At 39.5% G+C, this 19,217-nt stretch overlaps 1 protein-coding gene across 7 annotated transcripts in view; it reads right to left on the bottom strand.

The window, feature by feature from the left end:
- Positions 1–19,217, bottom strand: part of CTNND2 (catenin delta 2) — a 636,038-nt gene that overhangs the window by 92,837 nt on the left and 523,984 nt on the right. For all 7 annotated transcript variants that reach the window (XM_030971656.1, XM_030971657.1, XM_030971655.1 and 4 more), the window contains 2 exons: positions 4,776–4,893; positions 1,600–1,785 (listed from right to left, as the gene is read on the bottom strand). In XM_030971656.1, coding sequence (XP_030827516.1) covers positions 1,600–1,785; positions 4,776–4,893 — 304 coding nt within the window. The remainder of the gene's footprint in view (positions 1–1,599; positions 1,786–4,775; positions 4,894–19,217) is intronic.

Here is a 19,217-nt window from a genome sequence, read left to right as displayed (position 1 = left end):
ACAGTTCTGAGGAGATCCTTACCATGCAACATGCTGATAATAAGCACTCCTAGAAACAGACAAAAAATATCTAAGAGCAGGCAAAAGCATGCACATTGTAAAGGTAATTGGCCAAAAGAGCTCAGCTCTTTGGCCTGGAGGAGCAAAAAAATGTTTTAAAGGGAACCATTACAGTACAGAGAGGCCTCATGGGAATACTGAGAGAGTCAACAGTACAGAGTTAAAAGCATGACTGCGAGATCCAAAAGTCACAGAAGAAAGAGAAGCGGAAGACTTAAAAAGCCTTTAGCTAGTGAGTGTGTGTGCATGTGTTAGTAAACAGAGCACCAGAGAGCAAGCCAAGCTGCAGTGTGACGCATTCATACCCAGACATACTATTTTTTGCTCCTGCACTTTGAATAACTGCAAGCACAGTGTGTGAGAACTGTTAATTCAGTAACAGGGATGATGACTACTTCATGGGATAAAATTAGTTTGCTTCAACACTTCTAATCTCACTGTAGCCTAACACAGGAATCCCAACAAAAGGCCATAATAAATTCAAGTTATCTGATGATAGGGTGTTTAACCACAAGAGTAGGTGAAATAAGTCTTACTAGTAACGAGTGCTGCATTTTCCAGTATCCAAGCTATAGCTTAGTAATGTTGCTAGATCCTTTCCACATCAACACAAGTTGGGTCAGGAACTCAGGAATATTTTCAGTACTGGTTGACATAATTTATTACCCTGTGCACTTAATTGCTTACTCAAATAAATATTTTCTTTGAGCAATCTGAAACAGAAATAAACTACAATGCAAAAAAGTGAGTAAGTGTAGGAAGAGGTGGAAAACTTATTACTGCCAGTACAGGCTGTCTGAAAAAGTCCATAAATCAGTAGCCATTCTTATTGCTATTTGCTGTGTGTACAGATGCAACAGTGTCTTTCTCTGCAATACAACAGTCAGTATTCCCCAAATTATAAGTTCTTGATAGGATTAAAAAAGAGATAAATACACTTTAACAATCAACCCACCCGAAATGATAACCTGTCAAATAACTTGAGGAAGCAATCAAGGCTTAGCTTTTCAAATTTTCTTTGGTAACAACATAAAATATATCAAAATATGAATGCTTTTATAACATTCACTCATATGACTTGATTCAGTCCTGTACAGTTTTCTTTCCATGTGTAGAGACATGGTACAAGACCAACTTTGAGGCAAGTGAGTGTACATATACAAGCCTGATGTTTGTTTGCATTAAACCCTTTCTACACACATGTGGCTCTGTGGAAGTACAGTGTGAAGTATATGCAGATTACACTTCTCATTAGGAATGGCTTCCTTTCAAAGGGCATTTTATGGTATTTATGGCATTCACAGTGTACCCATGACTACAGTTTCCAGGTGCACCATATAATGTACAATTTCTCAAGCAAATGTATTTTATTACTCCAGATCCATATTCTACTTTAAGCTCTCAGCTAATTAACAAGGACCACAGTTTTGTATATTATGCGTCACGCATTTAATTTCTAATACAGTGCATTAATTATTTATATTTTAAATGATGGGCACTTCAACTACTCACAACACAGCTGCAAATAACTTTCATTACCTGATCTTGTGATTTCTTTTTCTTCTTCTTCTTCCCCCAGCACCCTGAACTCTCTGCATCTTTTCCATTGGCATCACCACAGAGTAATCCATCAAGTTCATCTGTTCCCATCTGCTGTCCCTGAGATGTTTCTGCAGCTAGCCTGTATGAGAGGTTCCTCAAAATGCACACACAGTTTTCAACGGTCTGAAAAGTATGACAAAAAGAAAAATACAGAAAACAGAGAAATATTAAAATCCTCCCCTTGCTCACTCTGAATATGAAGCAGAAGGAACGTCATCTATCTTTAAACGTGCATTTTCCCAGCACAATTCTTACGTACACATTTCTGAGTACTCCCCAGTTAATCACAGGTTAAGAGATTCAGAAATTTTTATGGTAACAAAGCAGTGGTCTGGACAATACTTTTCTGGGAGTTTTTTTATTGTTGTTCTGAATTTCACACTGGAGCCCCATGTGAAACAGATGTTGAGGTAAAAAGCGATCAAGAGAACCTGAACACTCCGAATGTCAGAAAACTCCCACCTCAGGGAATAGAAAATGCTACAGAAAGTGGCAATAGATCCTGGGTTTTGTCCTTTTAAAATCAGAAAAAACCTTTTTTTTTCTGGCAGAAATTCTATGTAAATTGCCATAAAATTTGGTCTGAGTTCCATTTCACAAGTACTTGTAGCATGAACAGATGATGTTTCTCCAGTCCCAAAAGTAGGACTAGAAATCTGTCTTGCTGCCTTTACTGCTTCTAGCCAGGCTGCAAACAGATACCTTGTGTGCAGCCTTTCCCTTTCATCCATTTATCTCCCTAATATGTTGTGCCTTCTGTAGAAGATGCAAGCAGGAATCCATAAATGGATGAGACCCAGTGGAGGAAAATTCACTTGTAATTCAACCTAATTTCTCCAAGTCTAAAAGAAGTTCAGTTTAGACGTGAAACCTGCTCATTTAGTTGGTTCAATTTGGTTTGATTATCCCTAATAAGAAGGATATGAGCTTAATTTTCTCCCCACGAGGAAAGCATGGTTAAAAAAAGCCATTCTCTATCTATTTATTTCAACTGTTTCTAATGCTCTATGGAGATAAAAAGCAATAGCCACTACATCCCAGCTCTTTTGCTCCATTAACCCAGAATGGAATGACTGTGAGGCTTTCAGCTCTACCATACTCTGCCATATTCACCAATGAGGCAAACAGATGGGGCTTTGCTTCCTTTCATGTATGGCATGAGGTTCTGCCAGGTATGCACCCAGCACATGCTTTTTGTGATGACACAAAGCTCCAGAGGTGACATTGAATTCAGATTCATCTATACAGGAACACTTACGTATCTGTTTTTTAACATAGATGAAATGTCACAATTTCGCAATACATTTGTACTTATTTGAAATTTCTGCCAAATATATAACCACATGTAGAAATAAGTATGCATGTGTGTGTCTGTGTCTAGAAAGTGCTCTTAGTGCAGCTTTCATAGCTGAAAGCCTTGCAAACATCACAGTGACCATAATTCTTTTTCAAAGTTTGCTACCTCTTTGGTTTTTTTAACATGAATTTTATTCACTTTTGATATAGTATGCTGAAGTTGAAGATTGCATTTGTTGATTAGAATACTAAACTTTAATTTTCCTTTTAATAAATAATAGTTTTTGCATTTAAAATTCTAATTTTGTGGAAAACATAAGCTGAGCCATCACAAGGACAACGTTACCTTAAACTAAAAACTGATAAGCAAACTTCCAAGGCTCAAATTCAATCAACACCTTTTCTCTATTAAGGTGAACTCCTACAAGCCAAGAAAGCTGGTTCTAACCACACAGCTGGACAGACTTCACTCCTCCTTGACTTTCAAGGATTCTTGAGATGCTTATTCTGTTTTCAGTTTCATCATAAAGGGGCTAAGCACAAGCTCACTAGTTTTTCTACTCTAGCTGCTTTTAAGCTACTCTGAAGCTGATGAAGTTAAAAACACCCCTGTGTTTGGGGGCTGCTCTGCAGGAAGTGTCTGGGTGGGGTAGTGGCGGCTGGCAACAGCCAAGTTTGCCCGAAACCTTGCTGCCAGGTGTTGTGCCTGCCTTACAGGTTGGTGTCCTCTGAACATCCCTCTACTAACTTCTATTAATGGAAAACTGATCACAGGGTAATGGGTTGTGAGATTTTTTTGGGTGTTTTGAACGTTTTTGTTTTTTTCTTAGAAAAACCAAAGCCATGCTCTTAGCCCAGCAACTCATGCTATGAGCTTCTCTTAATTCCTCTCTCTGTCCCCTGAATTCACAGGCAAATTTCCCCTATTTGATTCAGATGGTAGCCAGAGACTCCTGGAGGTTATTCCTCTCAAATCTATAAACCCATGGGGGTCCTCAGACAACTCTGTAAAGTAGTATTTGGAAATACAAGCCCAGCGGGCTTTGAAACCTTGCTGCACAAAAGGCTGTTCTCCTGCAATTCCTAGGGGTTTGCAAATGGACCAAGGTTGCCCTAGAGCAGCAACTGTAATTAATTTAGCACCATTTACTGAAAGCAAAAGAAACTGGCCTTTTTCTTTTTTCTCTGGAATACTTTAATGCATTACAAATCTTCAATTTGTAAATGCTTGGAGTCTTTTTAATTAGGGAGTGCCTTTCACCTCTGGAGAAGCTTGTTCATATCCTAGCATTTTAAGAGAAGTAAAGTTGACATAATGAGGCATCTTAACACAGTTGTTATTGAAAGCATTCATTGATCCTCTTCAAAGAAAAAATAATGTTGGTTTTACTGCAAAACTGCCTATTAATTGCCCAATTCATTTTTGCTTGTTTGCCTTCTAAGCCTACCTCACTCTCATTAGCTCTCATACAGGGTACTAAAAATAAATTTTAAGGTAAAACTGGAAGAGCAATGTAAGGAACCTTACATGGAATATGATATATTTGCTCTTCTTAAACCAGTATCATACTTTCTACTTCAATAATTCAATAGAGAGGATGACATGCTTACCTGTGCACAGGTACAAATACAATACTTAGCACATGAAAATAAACAGCTCAGCATAAAAAAAAAAAAAGAGATGGGCTAAATTATGCTTTGCTAAGACATTCCTCACACTGCATTAAAAAAAGAATATCATGAAAAAATGGTCTCTTTATAGTCCCCATGTACCCTGAATACCTGTATTTGCTGCTGAAAAGACAAAGACGACAAACCTTACTATCAATTTCACTGCTCCCCAGAGCAGACTGGATCACGTACAGCAATGCATCTGTCAGGCCATCACACTCCCTCATTCTTCTGCGGGCCTCCTCTCCAGCAGAGCTGACATTCCTGCAAGGCAACAGCAAGGGTCACTTTCCTCACAGCTCCCTGCCCCACGTGAAACCTCACAGTTCACATACAGATAGAACACACGTTTTCCTTCTTCCTCTCATCAGGTCAGAGCTGTGAATAATGGAGACAGCTGCCAAAGAGCTCAGGAAATGTAACGCAGAGGGGAACAAATGGAAGACATCAGGTCCCCCACAGGATGGGGCTGAGTGGCCAAGCAGCATGCGCCCACCTGCATGGGGAGACTCATGGCCCACTAAATTTGGAGAAGGGTTGATAATTTCCTCCCTTCCTTCCTTCCCCTCCCTCCCTCCCTCCCTTCCTTCCCTTCCTTCCTTCCCTTCCCTCCCTCCCTCCTTCCTTCCCTTCCTTCCTTCCTTCCTTCCTTCCTTCCTTCCTTCCTTCCCTTCCTCCCTCCTTTTCAAAATATGCTTATGTACATATAAATCAGGATTTCAAAAGTCTAGAGGTTTTGACAAATACATCTCCTAGGAACTGAAGAGCCCAGTAGTTAGGGTTCTTAACCAGAGAGAAAAATATTACCAGAGCATAATATAAAACACCTGCTGTTGCTTGTTTCTCATTTTACATGAGTGTTTCCTCTTCTCTTTTATTTTGAGAGAACATTAATGCCTCAGTCTTCTCTTTACGTAGTTTATTTTACATTGCAAAACTTAAGGCCTCAGAATATTGTAATAATATTGTAATTCTTGTGTTTCTTAGATGGGGTCACATGGCCTTCTGAATACATTTATACAAATCCAATTAAAACAAAATTCACCGCATAACATATTGTGTCATAAAGTTCAAAGTACTGATACACAAAGAAACAAATATGTATGAATGAGCATTTACAAACAGAATCTATACTTGCTAACATCAAGTCTCCCAGAGAAAAACTACATGCAAATTTGCATAGCAGGTTTGATTTGGAAATGGGTGAATTAGTAATCTCAAGAATGGGGTCTCCTTCAGTAGGGGAAGATAGCCCTTTGCTGATGTGGCTCATCTGCAGCTCTTCTCTCCCCACTACTAAAGTTTATACAAAGAAGGAACATAAAAAGCACATACACCAGCCCTATGTATTTAATGCTAACGTGTGGAAATGGAAGGGAGGACACTGGCCCTTAAATTTGGGAAGAAGGCAAGGCACTTTGTATCTTTTATGCCATTTTCAATGACCTTTGCATTAAAGGTGGGAAAAGCACAGGAATCCTGGGAAGGGGGAAAGAATTTCAGATAGAAGAAGATGAGAGGACTTAGGGCTAGCTTTCCTTTCAATTCTTTTTATGCTTTATCTACTTCATCCTGTTCTGCCTCCTTATTATCTAAAAAAACCTGAAAAAAAGCATTTTCATTTCCCCAAAGCAACAAAATGTCTTAAAACTGGACAATCCCCCAGTTCCAATGCAGGTTCCTAACTGACTCTGCCCCCTAAACATATATGATTTGCCATCTATACTTGCATCCCTACACAGTCCTAATTAGCGCTGCTCTCTCACACACAAACTGGCCCAATTAATTCAATACTGCTCCCTTCACCTCAGAAGACAGCTTGACAGAAAACATATAGCCCTGGAGCACTGGAATGAATTCTTGTATCTCTCTAGCAAACAAATTCACTCTCCTTGAAACCCCTCATTTTTTGCCACATTACACAGCAGACGCCTGCCCTTCATAACAGCTTGCAAGTTTTGTGTTGTCTGGTTCCTCTGGTCCCTGAACTCCAATGCCTCCTTCCTTTATCTCTCTGGTGCTATAAGATCAGCAGGTGAGGGGTTTTCCTCCAATTCATGGGGAAACTTTCTTCTAGGAAGTAGGGTCTGGATAACATCAACTGGAAAAACTCTCTCCCTTAGAAATGATGGAAAGTTCTGACTTACCTTTGTGTGGCAGAAACAAGAAGGTAAAAATATAGAGCATGGTTTTCCCCAAACAGAGTATGTGCCTGTATTTGCAGGGCTGGGGACTCCACCTAAAGTAGAGTAGACCGCCCTCTTTTAAAGGCAAGAGCTCCACCGACATTCTGAAAGGGCAGCACATGTAGGAAAAGCAGAATCATGGACCAGAAAAGCTCATTGTGGGGTACAGAGTGAGGACAAGAAGGATTATTTGACTTCTTTCTGGAATTTCCTTCTCTTACCCTCTAGGCATAAAGTAGGTAGATAAATATAGATGGAGAGAGGGCATTGAGGCACTCGTGCAGGTTACCCAGAGAAGTTGTGGATGTCCCATTCCCTGCTAGTGTTCAAGGCCAGGCTGGATGGGGCTCTGAGCTATCTGGTCTAGTGGAAGATGTTACTGTCCATGGTAAGGTGTTAGAATTCAGTAGTCTTTAAGATGCACTCCAACCTAAACCATTTTATGATCCTATGACTCTATGATGAAGAAAGCGGTATCCAGTCCTAGAAGAGCAACTGCAGAAATTACAATAGGAGGATGCTGAGGAGGAATTCTCAGCATGGCCTTGCGCCTTTCTTCGCATCACTATGAAAAAAAAAAAAGCTGAAATATTCCTGAATCCTTTTAAACAGAGATAGATCTTCAAGTCTGTACTAGAATGATGTGTAACTAGAATAATAAGGCTTCTTTATATACTGAGGGCAAGCTCTCAAAATAGACCGATTTAGACACCACCAGAAACAGAGAGATATAGTCTTCCTCATCTTCTAATTGAGGTGATTTTTCCTTCTCTCTATCACAGTGAACTGCATGTCACCTTGACAGTCCAGAGCTTGCAGAGACTGTCAGCCTTTCAGCTCCTCTTCAAGTTCACCAGAAACAACTCCTCACCAAGACAGCAATGTAGACAACCTTATAGTCCCTGAGCTGTGAGCTATCTGCCTCATTCATTTCCAGCAAACAGAGAATATGAGGCCTTTGCACAAAGTAATACAGACACACCAGGGGCACATCTTGCACAGACAATGCATCTGCTGGGTCTGTATGGAGGAGATGTAGAGTCGGGTTCTTCTGTTTATCATCCTTCCCCATTATGCTCCAGTTGCTCCTTTAATCAAGAGATGGATATTCTGAACTCCCATGACTGTCTTTCCTTTTCTTACAAAAGTCACTGTTTACTTTCTGAACTGACTCATAGCTACTACAGCCCTCACTGAGATATGGTGCATTTATTTACATAGGAAACAGCTAAAACACAACACAGATCCAAACCTTGCATCAGCATTTTGGCAGAAATCATCAGTTGATTATTTCAAAAGAAATACATCCCAATATCTAGCTAGTCTCATGTCACCTCTACTGAAGTAATCACTGTTAACTGAGATCATTCACAGAGGGTCTCTAATACCGTCATGTTCAGGCAAAAGAGAAACAATTCCAGATTACATGAGCGGTCAAAGAAAACATGCTGTTGTTTAAATTCTGTTTTTCACTGTTAACTTGGACATGCTGTAGCTGTCAGTGTGACAGGGAATAAGACATGATTTGTCATTTGTGGATTTACAGGTCACTGTGCAGATGCTAAACTGGAACATTAGTAGTATCTACTGTTGGTAAGATGTCCCACTAAGTCAGGATATATTTTTCCAGTGTCATTTTTCAAACAGGTGAAACCATGTTTTCTGGATGTCTTACAAGATGTGGAGATACGATGCACAATTTTCAGGGCAAAAATATTTCTCCATTCTAAATGCAGCCCACCCCGTATACTTTGATTCTTTGCGTAAACTCTGCTCATGGTATACGTGAGCCATAGGCTGTCATTTTGAATCTAACAGGGCAAGGAGTCCTTCAGCCTGCCATAAACCAGTAAAATGAATTTCAAGTAGAATCCAGTCATGCAGGAATACCAAGAATACAGAGGACTGAAGAATAATTCTTACTTTAGTCAGAAGGTTCTAGTTAGACCTCTAAAATTCAGGTAACACAAATAGCTTTTTCTCACGAGAGGAAGACTAAGAACAGATAGTCAGAGCAAGAGCTCAGACCCATGGCTCATCAAACTGATTTTCTGAATAAATGGCTGATTGACTTTGCTAATTACCTAGGAATGGGAAGAGAACTAAAATAATCCAGCTTTAGTTTCATGGGAAAGTGTGCCAACTATCACATCACCACCTGAAAAATATCAACAGGCATGATCCTCCTTACCTAGGGCATGTCAATCCAAGGTTCTCGGGATATGAAGGGTGTGGTATAAAGGAGTGCACTGTGCAGAACACACCTCACTCCTGTCAAGCCTGGCACTGGCATTAGTTATTCAATGCCATTTTCAGGCTCTGAGGTAGGGGAAGATGGGTGGTGCCAAGCAATTTCTTTCTGCTTTAGGGTCATTTTCCATACATTCATACAAACTGTGGGAGGTTCAGAGCAATGTCCTTATGATTCTAGGATAACTAAAATCATCTGCCTTATACAGGGGAGGGACATGAATTTCTACAGAAAGATCATCCAGAAGGCAAGCGAGTGTGCTGAGACATGACCTCTGGATATGGGAATATTTAGCAAGCTATTGACATTACTCCCAGGGCAGTTTTATCCATCTCAGAGACAGAATTAAAGCATCTGCACCTGCCTTCCCTAAGCATGCTCAGGTCACGCCAAGTAGTAGGACCTTCACTGTAGCAGCTACCAGTCTTCAGATTGCAGATCTCATTGCAGTCATGCCAGATAAGGGTTGAAAACAAATAATCTGCATTTAGCAATGGTGAAATTGAGAAAGGTATTCCTCAAAGCCCCATGATAAGAATTATGTTTAATATCTAGTGTATGCAATATTTTTGTCATGGACTGAATAAGAGAGGACAGACATGGGAAGGATAATATCCTAAATTAGCTGGAAAGCACAAGTTATCTTCAGCATGAAACTTCAGAGGCCTTGCAAGTATATAATTATTCCAAGAAGTTTTGTGTAAGAGGGACTAATCATAAAAGCCTCAATCTTTTTCATCTTTCTAGGTTATAAGAGCCACCAAACAAAGATTTTTCAAAGTAAGGGGGAAAGTTTTACACAAATCAAGAACTACACCAACCCCATTAATATTACAGTGACTGCGATTATGTTTGCTGGAGGATACCTAGCAAGGGAAAAGCCCTCAGAATACTGAGTAACTGAGTTACAACTGGCACACAAACTAATTTTAAATTAAAAACCCAAACAAACAAAACCTCACCCTGAAACTGGCCTCCTCTAGATGTGCTCTTTTATATGCTGCCTGTTTCTATTTCTGTCTGATAGACTGAGCATTTCTCCTTCAGGGACCAAGCCTTGTCTCAGGGGCAAGCTGGCATCCCCAGTCCCATCAGAGGGTGCTGTGGTGATGATCCTCTGAGCTGGCCTGCCATGTAACACATGATCCCCTAAGAGCTTTTGCTTTTTATGTACACTCCCAGCTGTTTCAGTCAGCATTCAGGCTCTTTGCTGCAAGGGTTTAATACAATGACACAGACAGCAAAATGAAGCAGTTAACACCATGCATGTATCCATCTAGTGTGCCCAGCGTTGTCAGCAGACCCTGTGCAACCATACAATCTGAGGGGCTTTTTATCGTGAAGTAGACCTCGAGTCACACTGCCTTATCTGTAAGTACTCAGTGCAGCCTTTGGACATGGAATAGATAGGTTAGCTGTAGTAGTTCTAGTTACTACTGTTACTTTTAGACAAATTCTGATTTTTTATAATTTGTACAGTAAGACTTTTTAAAATCATCTCTTTTTGCTGGAAACTAAACTAGCTGATAAGACTAGCTACTTCTGAGACAAAATAGAAATTTAAACAAAGCAGAGACAAAACAAAGAAAACACAAGATGATTCATTCTTCATTATTAGAGTTTCTAAGTGTTAGGTTTTCAGTGAATATAAAATCAGCTATAGTTTGGAAGTAAAAATAAATTAAAATAGATTTTTCAGTCACTGCCACAGATATCCCTTTAACTTTTCCTGATTTGAATGACAGTTCAGTGCAGTATCACCAAAATCAGCAAGATTTCTTTGTAAGTATTCTTAGCAACACTTATAACTTTCTTTATCTATTAGCTGGCTGTCAGAATTCAGCAATCCTTCATGTGGATTCAGTATAACATAAGTTTTGGTGAAAACCCATCTTGTATTAATTAGAATAGCCCAACTTAGTTAAAGAAGACCATTCTATATCAACAAGGAACTTGGCCTAAGTGAGATCTTTCTCCCTTAGGTATCACTTTCACTTTAAAAGAATACTTTTTAATTAGACAAACATCTGACAGTCTAATGTGGATACAGTCTTGGTTATTAACCTTTCTATCAAATGCTATAACAATGTTATTTAGCTTTGGTTATTCAGGTGGTACCTGTTTTCAAAGCATCAGAGCAATTAGCCCACCAAGTCAAGCACTCAACAGGTGCCTTTTACTGCTGTGCTTCTGCATGTCCAATCCTAAGGCTAAATGCACTGTTCTTAAAGACTGCTCTGTGGGATTTGTGAAGCAGTTGACTCCTAACATAATTTTTGCTATTTTGATAGTTTTGAAAGATACATGATGGGACAGCACATGAACTGCAATAAACACCTTAAAAGAAACCATCTCTGTAAAACAAACCCAAAACCACCCCGAATTTTCTGGCAGGAACAGTCTTGGTAAGATTTCATGCTATAATCAGCCATAGCTTCATCTAAAAGAAAAAAAAAAATTCTAACTACCCCTCTCCTCTTTTGCTGTGTTTTCATTTGATGTGCAATTCTATTTAACTACAATACACAGAATTAGACATAGTGTATTGAGGGAATCTTTAAAATTATGGTATAATGAAATCCTACCTGCATAAAATTTCTATTTTGATATTGAATTTCTCTGACATTCAGTATTTTGTTTCATAAAAATCACTGCACTCACTAATGCTCATCTGTTTATACAGCTTTTATTACACTACCTGCTCATTCAGAAAGAGCTGAAGTATTGAGTCACTTACTGCCCTTGGGAAGACCTGCTGTGGTACAGACTCTGAAGGTTAAAATGGGAATGGTTAAACATGTCAATGTCAAGATACTTTTCTCCATTTACAATTGTCATGTTGCTAAATGGAGCTCTAGATGTGTTGAAGACTGCGAGAATGTAAATACAACAGCATCAGCTTTTGATGATCCAGCATTAAATACCAGCATCAGCTCAGGCACTTCTGTCCTACAGAACCACTATCCAGAGGACTCTGCAAGTCTTACTCCCTGCATGGACTGAAGAGCAACAGGACACATTTGTAGAGAAGGATGGCACTGAGGCTGCCAAATGCAGGTATCACTCCCTCCACCAGCACTCAGTGAAACACCCACATGGCCAGTGGGAGCACGCCCTGAGGAACTACTACCGGTCTCATTCCACATTTCTTCCCTGGCTACCTGTTCTGATCACTGTGAAAACTCAAAATTACTGTGTCAGATGCTTCAGCACTGGAAAGTAGTCCATTTTTATTTTTCTGTTCAGCTTGTTATCTTATTCAGAAAAAAACTAATCAGACATAAACAGTTTTCAATTAACCTCATTCTACCTACTGTTTATCAGGTTATTTTCCTCAAATGCTTATGTATTGGTCTGTTTTGATGTTCTTAATTGCCTTTCTCTACATGAACCATTCAAGCAATCTCTAAAGTATTATAATTCATATTATTTGTACATCATTTCTATGTCTACTTTTCCTCTCCGCTAAAAGCCTCTGTTTGTCCTGTTCAGGACTGCAGGAAAGCCTTTGACTTGCATGAGCTGCCCTAGCAAAAATACTTCTGCAAGAATAAAAATGTCTCCTCTTTTATTTTTTGTAGGCTGTAGTCTCAGGAAAAACTTGGTATTATGACTGCATTCTTAAGAACAATTGAAAAGAAGCAGACAAAATGCTTTAGAGCTTGCAGTAAGCATCAAAGAAATACACTATCTGTAAAAGGCAGTAATTTACTATGTCTAAAATATTATTCTGTGTACCAGCACGCCTTACAGTGCTGAGACCTCTTTATAAAATTGTTTGAATGTTATTTCTCTAATACAATTTTAGCTGTAAAGAAAAATCACTCTCCTTCAGTCAAAATTGTAACATGCACAACAGCTGAGGAAAGAATTTTCATTCGTACCTGAACCTTGGAAAAGGAATTTAGCCAACCTTCCCAGTGTGTGAAATTTCTTGCCATCCTTTGATGTATTTGACCTTTTTTTTATCTGAAGAACAACTAGTACTAACAAATGAAAAAAAAAACCTCTTAGTTTTGACAGCTCTTTCCCCTTGACTTAATCCCAGTGTAGCTCTTGTGCTTTTCAGGAATACATGCAAGCCCCTTTTCTATGCAGTGAGAAATACTTCAATGCCTGAGTTGGTCATGATAAAAGGGGAACTTCAGGATCCAACACAGGGCCAAAATACACTCCTGACCTGCTGCCAGGTTTTACCTGAAATTGGTCACTACTAGTGGGCACATTCCACCAACAGAAGACATATTTGACTATAGTAATAGAAAAGGACCAGATCATCACATATAAGCATGATGCTTTTTGTAGCACAACAGTTTTCTTATTTAATAAAACTTCTAAACAACAACAACAACAACAAAATCAATGAAAAAGTTTCACAAGTATAATTTCTGTAATCAGGAAAAAACCCTACAAAATCTAAAAGCAAAACCTACAAAAAACAGACTTTGGGTTAATACCTTCTTAAAGGTTATTTGTTAAATATCTTGTGGTCTTAAAGGACTAATTTGTGCATCCTTTCTCCCCTCTCTCAAGTAATGATGATCTCAGTACCAGAGATTTGATACCCTCTGGAGCCATCCTCTGCTCCATTCTAATAAGGCACTTAGAACTGGGTCTCCAGCACACTCAGAAGTCTTTGTACAAAGAATGTCATTGCACTACCTCACAGAAGAAAAAAAGGAAGTGATATGAAGCCCAATATCTCTGCATTAAAACTTTCTCAGTCATTTGAGTGTCTTGCATTCCAGTGAGTCCTACTGTCCCTAAATTCTCTTAACTGAAAACTATGGAAGAAAAAAGCCCTTTAATGCCTAAGTTGTAGGTCCCTGTCTTGGTCTCCTTTGTGGCTCATACACACAAATGCAACAGTAAGAAGTCAGTTTGCCAGAAAAACCAGTCCATTTAAATATCAAGTGAATGCTTGTTACATGGAAAACAGTCCATTTGCCACATAGACCCACAGGCCACACAAATTCAGTTTAAGAGCAACCAAACACAGGTAGTAAAAAGTCAAGTGCCACAACTGTCAAACTCCTTCTACAACATGATGCAAGGAGCTAAATCTGTGATTCGGGTATAAACCCAGTAATTCTACATTTGCAAATAAACAGAGACTTTGAAAGGACGGGAAGCTGAAATGAGCTCTCCTAGTTTGATGATAAAGGGATGTGAATGCATTTCTAGGCAAACACAAAAGCCACATCTTGAAAAAAATTAAAAAAACCCACCAAAACCAGAAAAAGAAATAGAGCTTATTTCAGACATAGCAACTCAGGAGAGCATCTGTATGAGGAAAAACTACTTTAACCCTGGGATGGGATACCATGACCATGTCATTTTGGTTTCTCACTCTGTTAAAACAAGTATTCTACTTGGGCTAGATGACAGTTCAGATTTGACTTTCTAGTTGTATAAATATGAGAATAAATAATGGCATTAGAGATGAATCTTGGATTCCATTTTGACATAAGATTATACTTTTTATGCTATGATTTTCACTTTTCCATTGGGTATGCTGATTTTTAAGTTGGCACTGTTGTTACTAAACCAAACCTAGAAGTTTTGGATGAGGTATTACAACATAGTGCACATTCTTTTTATATACTTTGGTAGACACTTAAGCTCAGTAAGTCTGTTTGCCTCTGCCCTTAAGTTTGAAACACTTAAAAGCATTATCAGGAATGCAGTTCTTCTCAGGTCTTATAAATCAAAGTACTGGAAAGTTATACCGCTCTCTTGCTTTGGTTTTAGAACTCAGTGGAAAAGATAACTGCAAAAATAAGACCAGAAACAGTGTAAATAGGTATATTTAATAAAGTTACCACTGTAAAAATCCTATGAATAAAGATTAGGTTCCAGAAAAAACACAAGAAATATGCAATCCTATCAAACTGGAGGAACAAACAAATACGATCGTGATTGCTCAAGTAAGATGATTCCCTTAACCTACAAAGCAATCTCCCTGTCACATCTGAGTTTCAAGTGCCTTCCTGCATCTATTTTGCAGTCTTGAAAAGCCATTATCAGTGCACTGCCTTGAGAAGAAAGGAGGGTAAATCAGCTTTGGTTGTTGACTAATCAGATGAGCACAATTAATTACAACACCAATCAGTTCATTAGATTATTAGCTTCATCTCTTTTTGATCAGCCACTTAGAAATTTTAATACAGAGGATAAGAAGTCACAATGCAGAACACTTATTAGTATCAGAAGTATGAAATGCTGCTCGGAAACAAATTAAGTTAGAGCACAGCACAGCAAAGCAGAAGACATGCTTTCCATCTATGTGATTGCTCATGCTCTCAGTGAATTGACTGCTACTGATATTTCTCTGGCTGGAGTCTCTCCAAATCTGAGAGGCATCCTTCTTCCCTACCAAACTAAAAATCTTTAGAAATGCTGCTTATTTGCCATTTCTCCCTGTTCTTTGTCTAAACTAGTTTGCAGTATGTAAATTCTTTTACTGTCATAATCCTGTCACAAATGCTCTGTTACCAGCTCCTTCTTCAAATTTTCAGTTAGGCATCTCAAAATTAATTTATTATTTGCTCATATTATTTCTTTCTAGTCACATAATTAAACGATCCTGTTCCTGTGAAATTGCATTTTCTTATTTCTAGAATAATCTCAACCCTCAATTTTCTTTTCTTTATGCTTTAACTCCATTAAAGACATCAAGGTATCTAAGCTGATTCCCAGTAATAGCATCTCACGGTGTTATGAATTTTTGAGCTAAATACCTGTTAAAAAATCTCATTATCATAAATTGCCTAATTGTAAAAAACATATAATGCAATGCATAATAAATTACAATTCTTACGCTTTGTCCAAATGTGCCTTCAGCATAAGAAATAAATATGTATGTTCGTGTCCTATTTTTATGACAGTTCACCTGAAATTGCCTGTGAGCATCCTACCTCAAATTATGTCACATCATCCCATCTCCAAACAGCTTTATGTGCACACTGAGGGATGGAGAAAGAACTGACCCTCTAGTGTGTCCTTCAGCCTAATGAGTCCCTGTGCATCACTGCTGCTCAGCACCATGCTCTAACCAACTGAGCTAATCTCAGGGCCAACCTGTACAAAAAGAAGGGGATCACTCTATCACAAATCTACTTACCCCCACCTAGTCCATGCCAGAACAACGAACAAACTCTGCTATGAGGGTTACTGTTGATGCTCTGCACCCCTTTGGCTGATACCCCAGGGATGGCATCTGACAACCTGGATCTTCTGCCAGAACAAACTTCTTACAAGACCCTACACTGCCCTGTTTTGATGCCTAGCTCTGCTGTATGTCACAGGAACTGCTCAGGAGGGAGATATTACTTATTGTGAGAGATTAATTTTTTCCCTTTTCATTTTAATACATACCCTTTGAATCAATTTGCTCATTCCTGCTAAACTAAATCCCAAATTCAAACTTTGCATTGGTGCCTGAAGGTGTTTGCAAAATTCCTGCGTGTGTATCAGACTCTGTACTTCGTTATTTGCTTGACCATGAAATACACTACTATGCTTCAGATATTTTCCCCTCCCATCTGCAAAGACATGCATTTAACACATTTTTCTCATCCTGATTCTTCCTATAAATTGCACCAAAACACTTGTATGCCGTGAAAGAAGAGGACACCTCACCTTCAACCCTTCCTTTCCCCCAAAAATATAGTTCGCGGGAGCTGTGTGTATCTGATTGAGCAGTTTTCTGCAGAATCATTGTCTCCTTTCTCTCATGATGCACCTTTGTCTCCTTTCTGTCATGATGGACCTATTTTGATCAAGTTTCACCTTACATAAGAGGACATGTACATAGATACATATTTCTTGGGCCAAGAGACAGAATGCATTGTGTTCTAGAAACCCACAATTCACCAACAATAAAAAAAAAATTAGTGGGGGAAAAATTTATGCAAATTGAATAACCAGAAAAAGTTGAGAGCTGGTTTCAAATACAAAGTTACTGGTGCTGTGACAAACTTCTGCCTTGGTCTCTAGTTAATTAGTCCTACGCTGAGGAACTCCTGCAGTTGTTTTTACTTTTCAGTTGACAATAAGAATTCCCTGAGCAAGAGATACTCAGCACCATCAGTATTGCTGCCATGTGACCTGCTTTTACAACAAACCTCACCTCTAACAGTGTTCTGACTGCAGTGGTGCTATGCATGGGAAAAGATACATCCTCTGTATGCTTCGTTTGCCAGTCAGACCAAATTAGCAAAAAGATAATTACAGCTTATAAAGGTGCCTGTTCTTTTATGAATAAACACTCATTCTAATTTTGTAATTATTATTTTACCATTCTCAGTTAATTGTCAGTTACTCGAAAACATAGCTTCCTCTGAAACAGTGCAAACACAATTCCCTGAATTATAGTAAAATTTCCTATATTAGGTATAAAGACTGCAAATTATTTAACAGAACTTTAGGAGTCTTAGTACTTATTTCCCAGCTCAGAGAAGATTTCCATTGCCAAAACCTTGCTGAAATAAATATGTTAGTACCAAATACAAGAGCATTTTTTCTTCCTTTCTTAGCAGGTGGCTCTGGTAAAATGACACTCCATCAAGATAGTAAGTGTATAAATTGAGTATCAATAATGCTCCAGTTCCTTGTCCTTGAGTTATCTTTCTGCCCAGAGCAGATTGTCTGCATGTCCCTCCTCGGGACTTGCTCCATGACCTTCTGATTTTGGGGGCCCCAGAGCTGGATGCAGCACTCCAGCTGCTCTCTCAGGAGAGTACAGCAGTGCAGGAGAGCCACCTCCCTCAACCTCCTGGCTACGTTGCTTTTGATGCAGCCCAAGACACCACTGGGCTGTAAACACACACTCTTGCCTCATGTTCAGCCTTTCATCCACCAGAACTCCCAAGTGTTTCTTGGCAGGGCTCCTCTCAGTGGCTTCTCCCAGTCTGCACTCACCTCTGTGATTGCCTGACCCAGGTGTGGCACCTTGCAGTTTGACTTGTTGAGCTTCATGAGCTTCTCATGGGCCCACTTCTCAAGTTTGTTCGGGTCCCCCGAATGAGACCCCTTCCTTCTCTTGTGCCAACGGCACTGCTCAGCTTCACGTCATCTGCAAACTCACTGAAGGTGCACTCGATCACTGATAGTGAAGAGTGCCGGCCTCAAGACAGAGCCCTGAGGGGCACCACTCATCACCAATGTCCCCCTAAAGATAGAGCCATTGACCACAACTCTCTGTCTGCATCCATCCAGCCAATTCCTTATCCACCATGTGAGGCAGAGGTATTGGAGGGGCCTCAGCTGAGGCTCACCCTCCTTTCCCTACTGCAATCAGAATCAGACAGTGATTGGGCTTTGCTGGGCACAGGCACCACTCCTGGTATTCTTGGGCTCTGGCAGCTGGTAAGTGGGTCTCTGATCACAGCTCTGGGAACTTCTTGGCTGTATAACACCACACCAGGATTTAGAGGAAGGGAAGAACTGCACACATGCACTCCAGAAACAACCCCAGGCACCAATGGGTGCCACTGAACACTTCAGGAACATTTAGACACTGCATCAACTCTTCTACTGGAGGAAGCTTTGGCAAAGTTATCTGTATTTCATGTGCAGTATTTATCCTGCACTAACTTCCTCTGGAGACACAGGGTCTACCCTGAGAGTATTCACTGGGAGAATTATTGAAAAGTAATTATTCTGCAGTTCTTTGCTTTATGTTATTCCACAGTGTAGTGAAGTCCCTAAGATAAAACTCTTGGTTACAACAGACAAGTAGTAATCCATATGCAGCTTCAATTTTTTCTGCTTAACCTGCCTGATTCTCACCAAATATATCCTCACTATTGCCTCACCATTTTACCCTCAGCATCATGGTATTAAGCCACACAACACCACTGTCATCCATGTCATCTATTCTCTTGAGAATCTCCATGGAATGCGGCACCCTGGCAGATGGAAAAAACAACTTCAGTGTTTCCCCACATTTTTGGGGATGTGCTGGGCTTCTCCAAATACTATGTGTGCTGAGCAGTGGTACTGCTGTGATGGCTGCAGCCAAAGCTACTCACATGATTTTGGTGAATGCCTGAAATTCAATCCACACCATGAAGCATTTTCTCAAAACATGCCTAATTAAGTTGAGCTGCTAAACATTCCTAATTCAGGCAGCAAAACCTCATACACTT

This window comes from Camarhynchus parvulus, chromosome 2 (assembly GCF_901933205.1).
Source record: "Camarhynchus parvulus chromosome 2, STF_HiC, whole genome shotgun sequence".
NCBI lineage: Eukaryota > Metazoa > Chordata > Aves > Passeriformes > Thraupidae > Camarhynchus > Camarhynchus parvulus.
The sequence above is the reverse complement of the archived record's forward strand: the minus strand, read 5'-3'. Positions and strand labels throughout refer to the sequence as shown.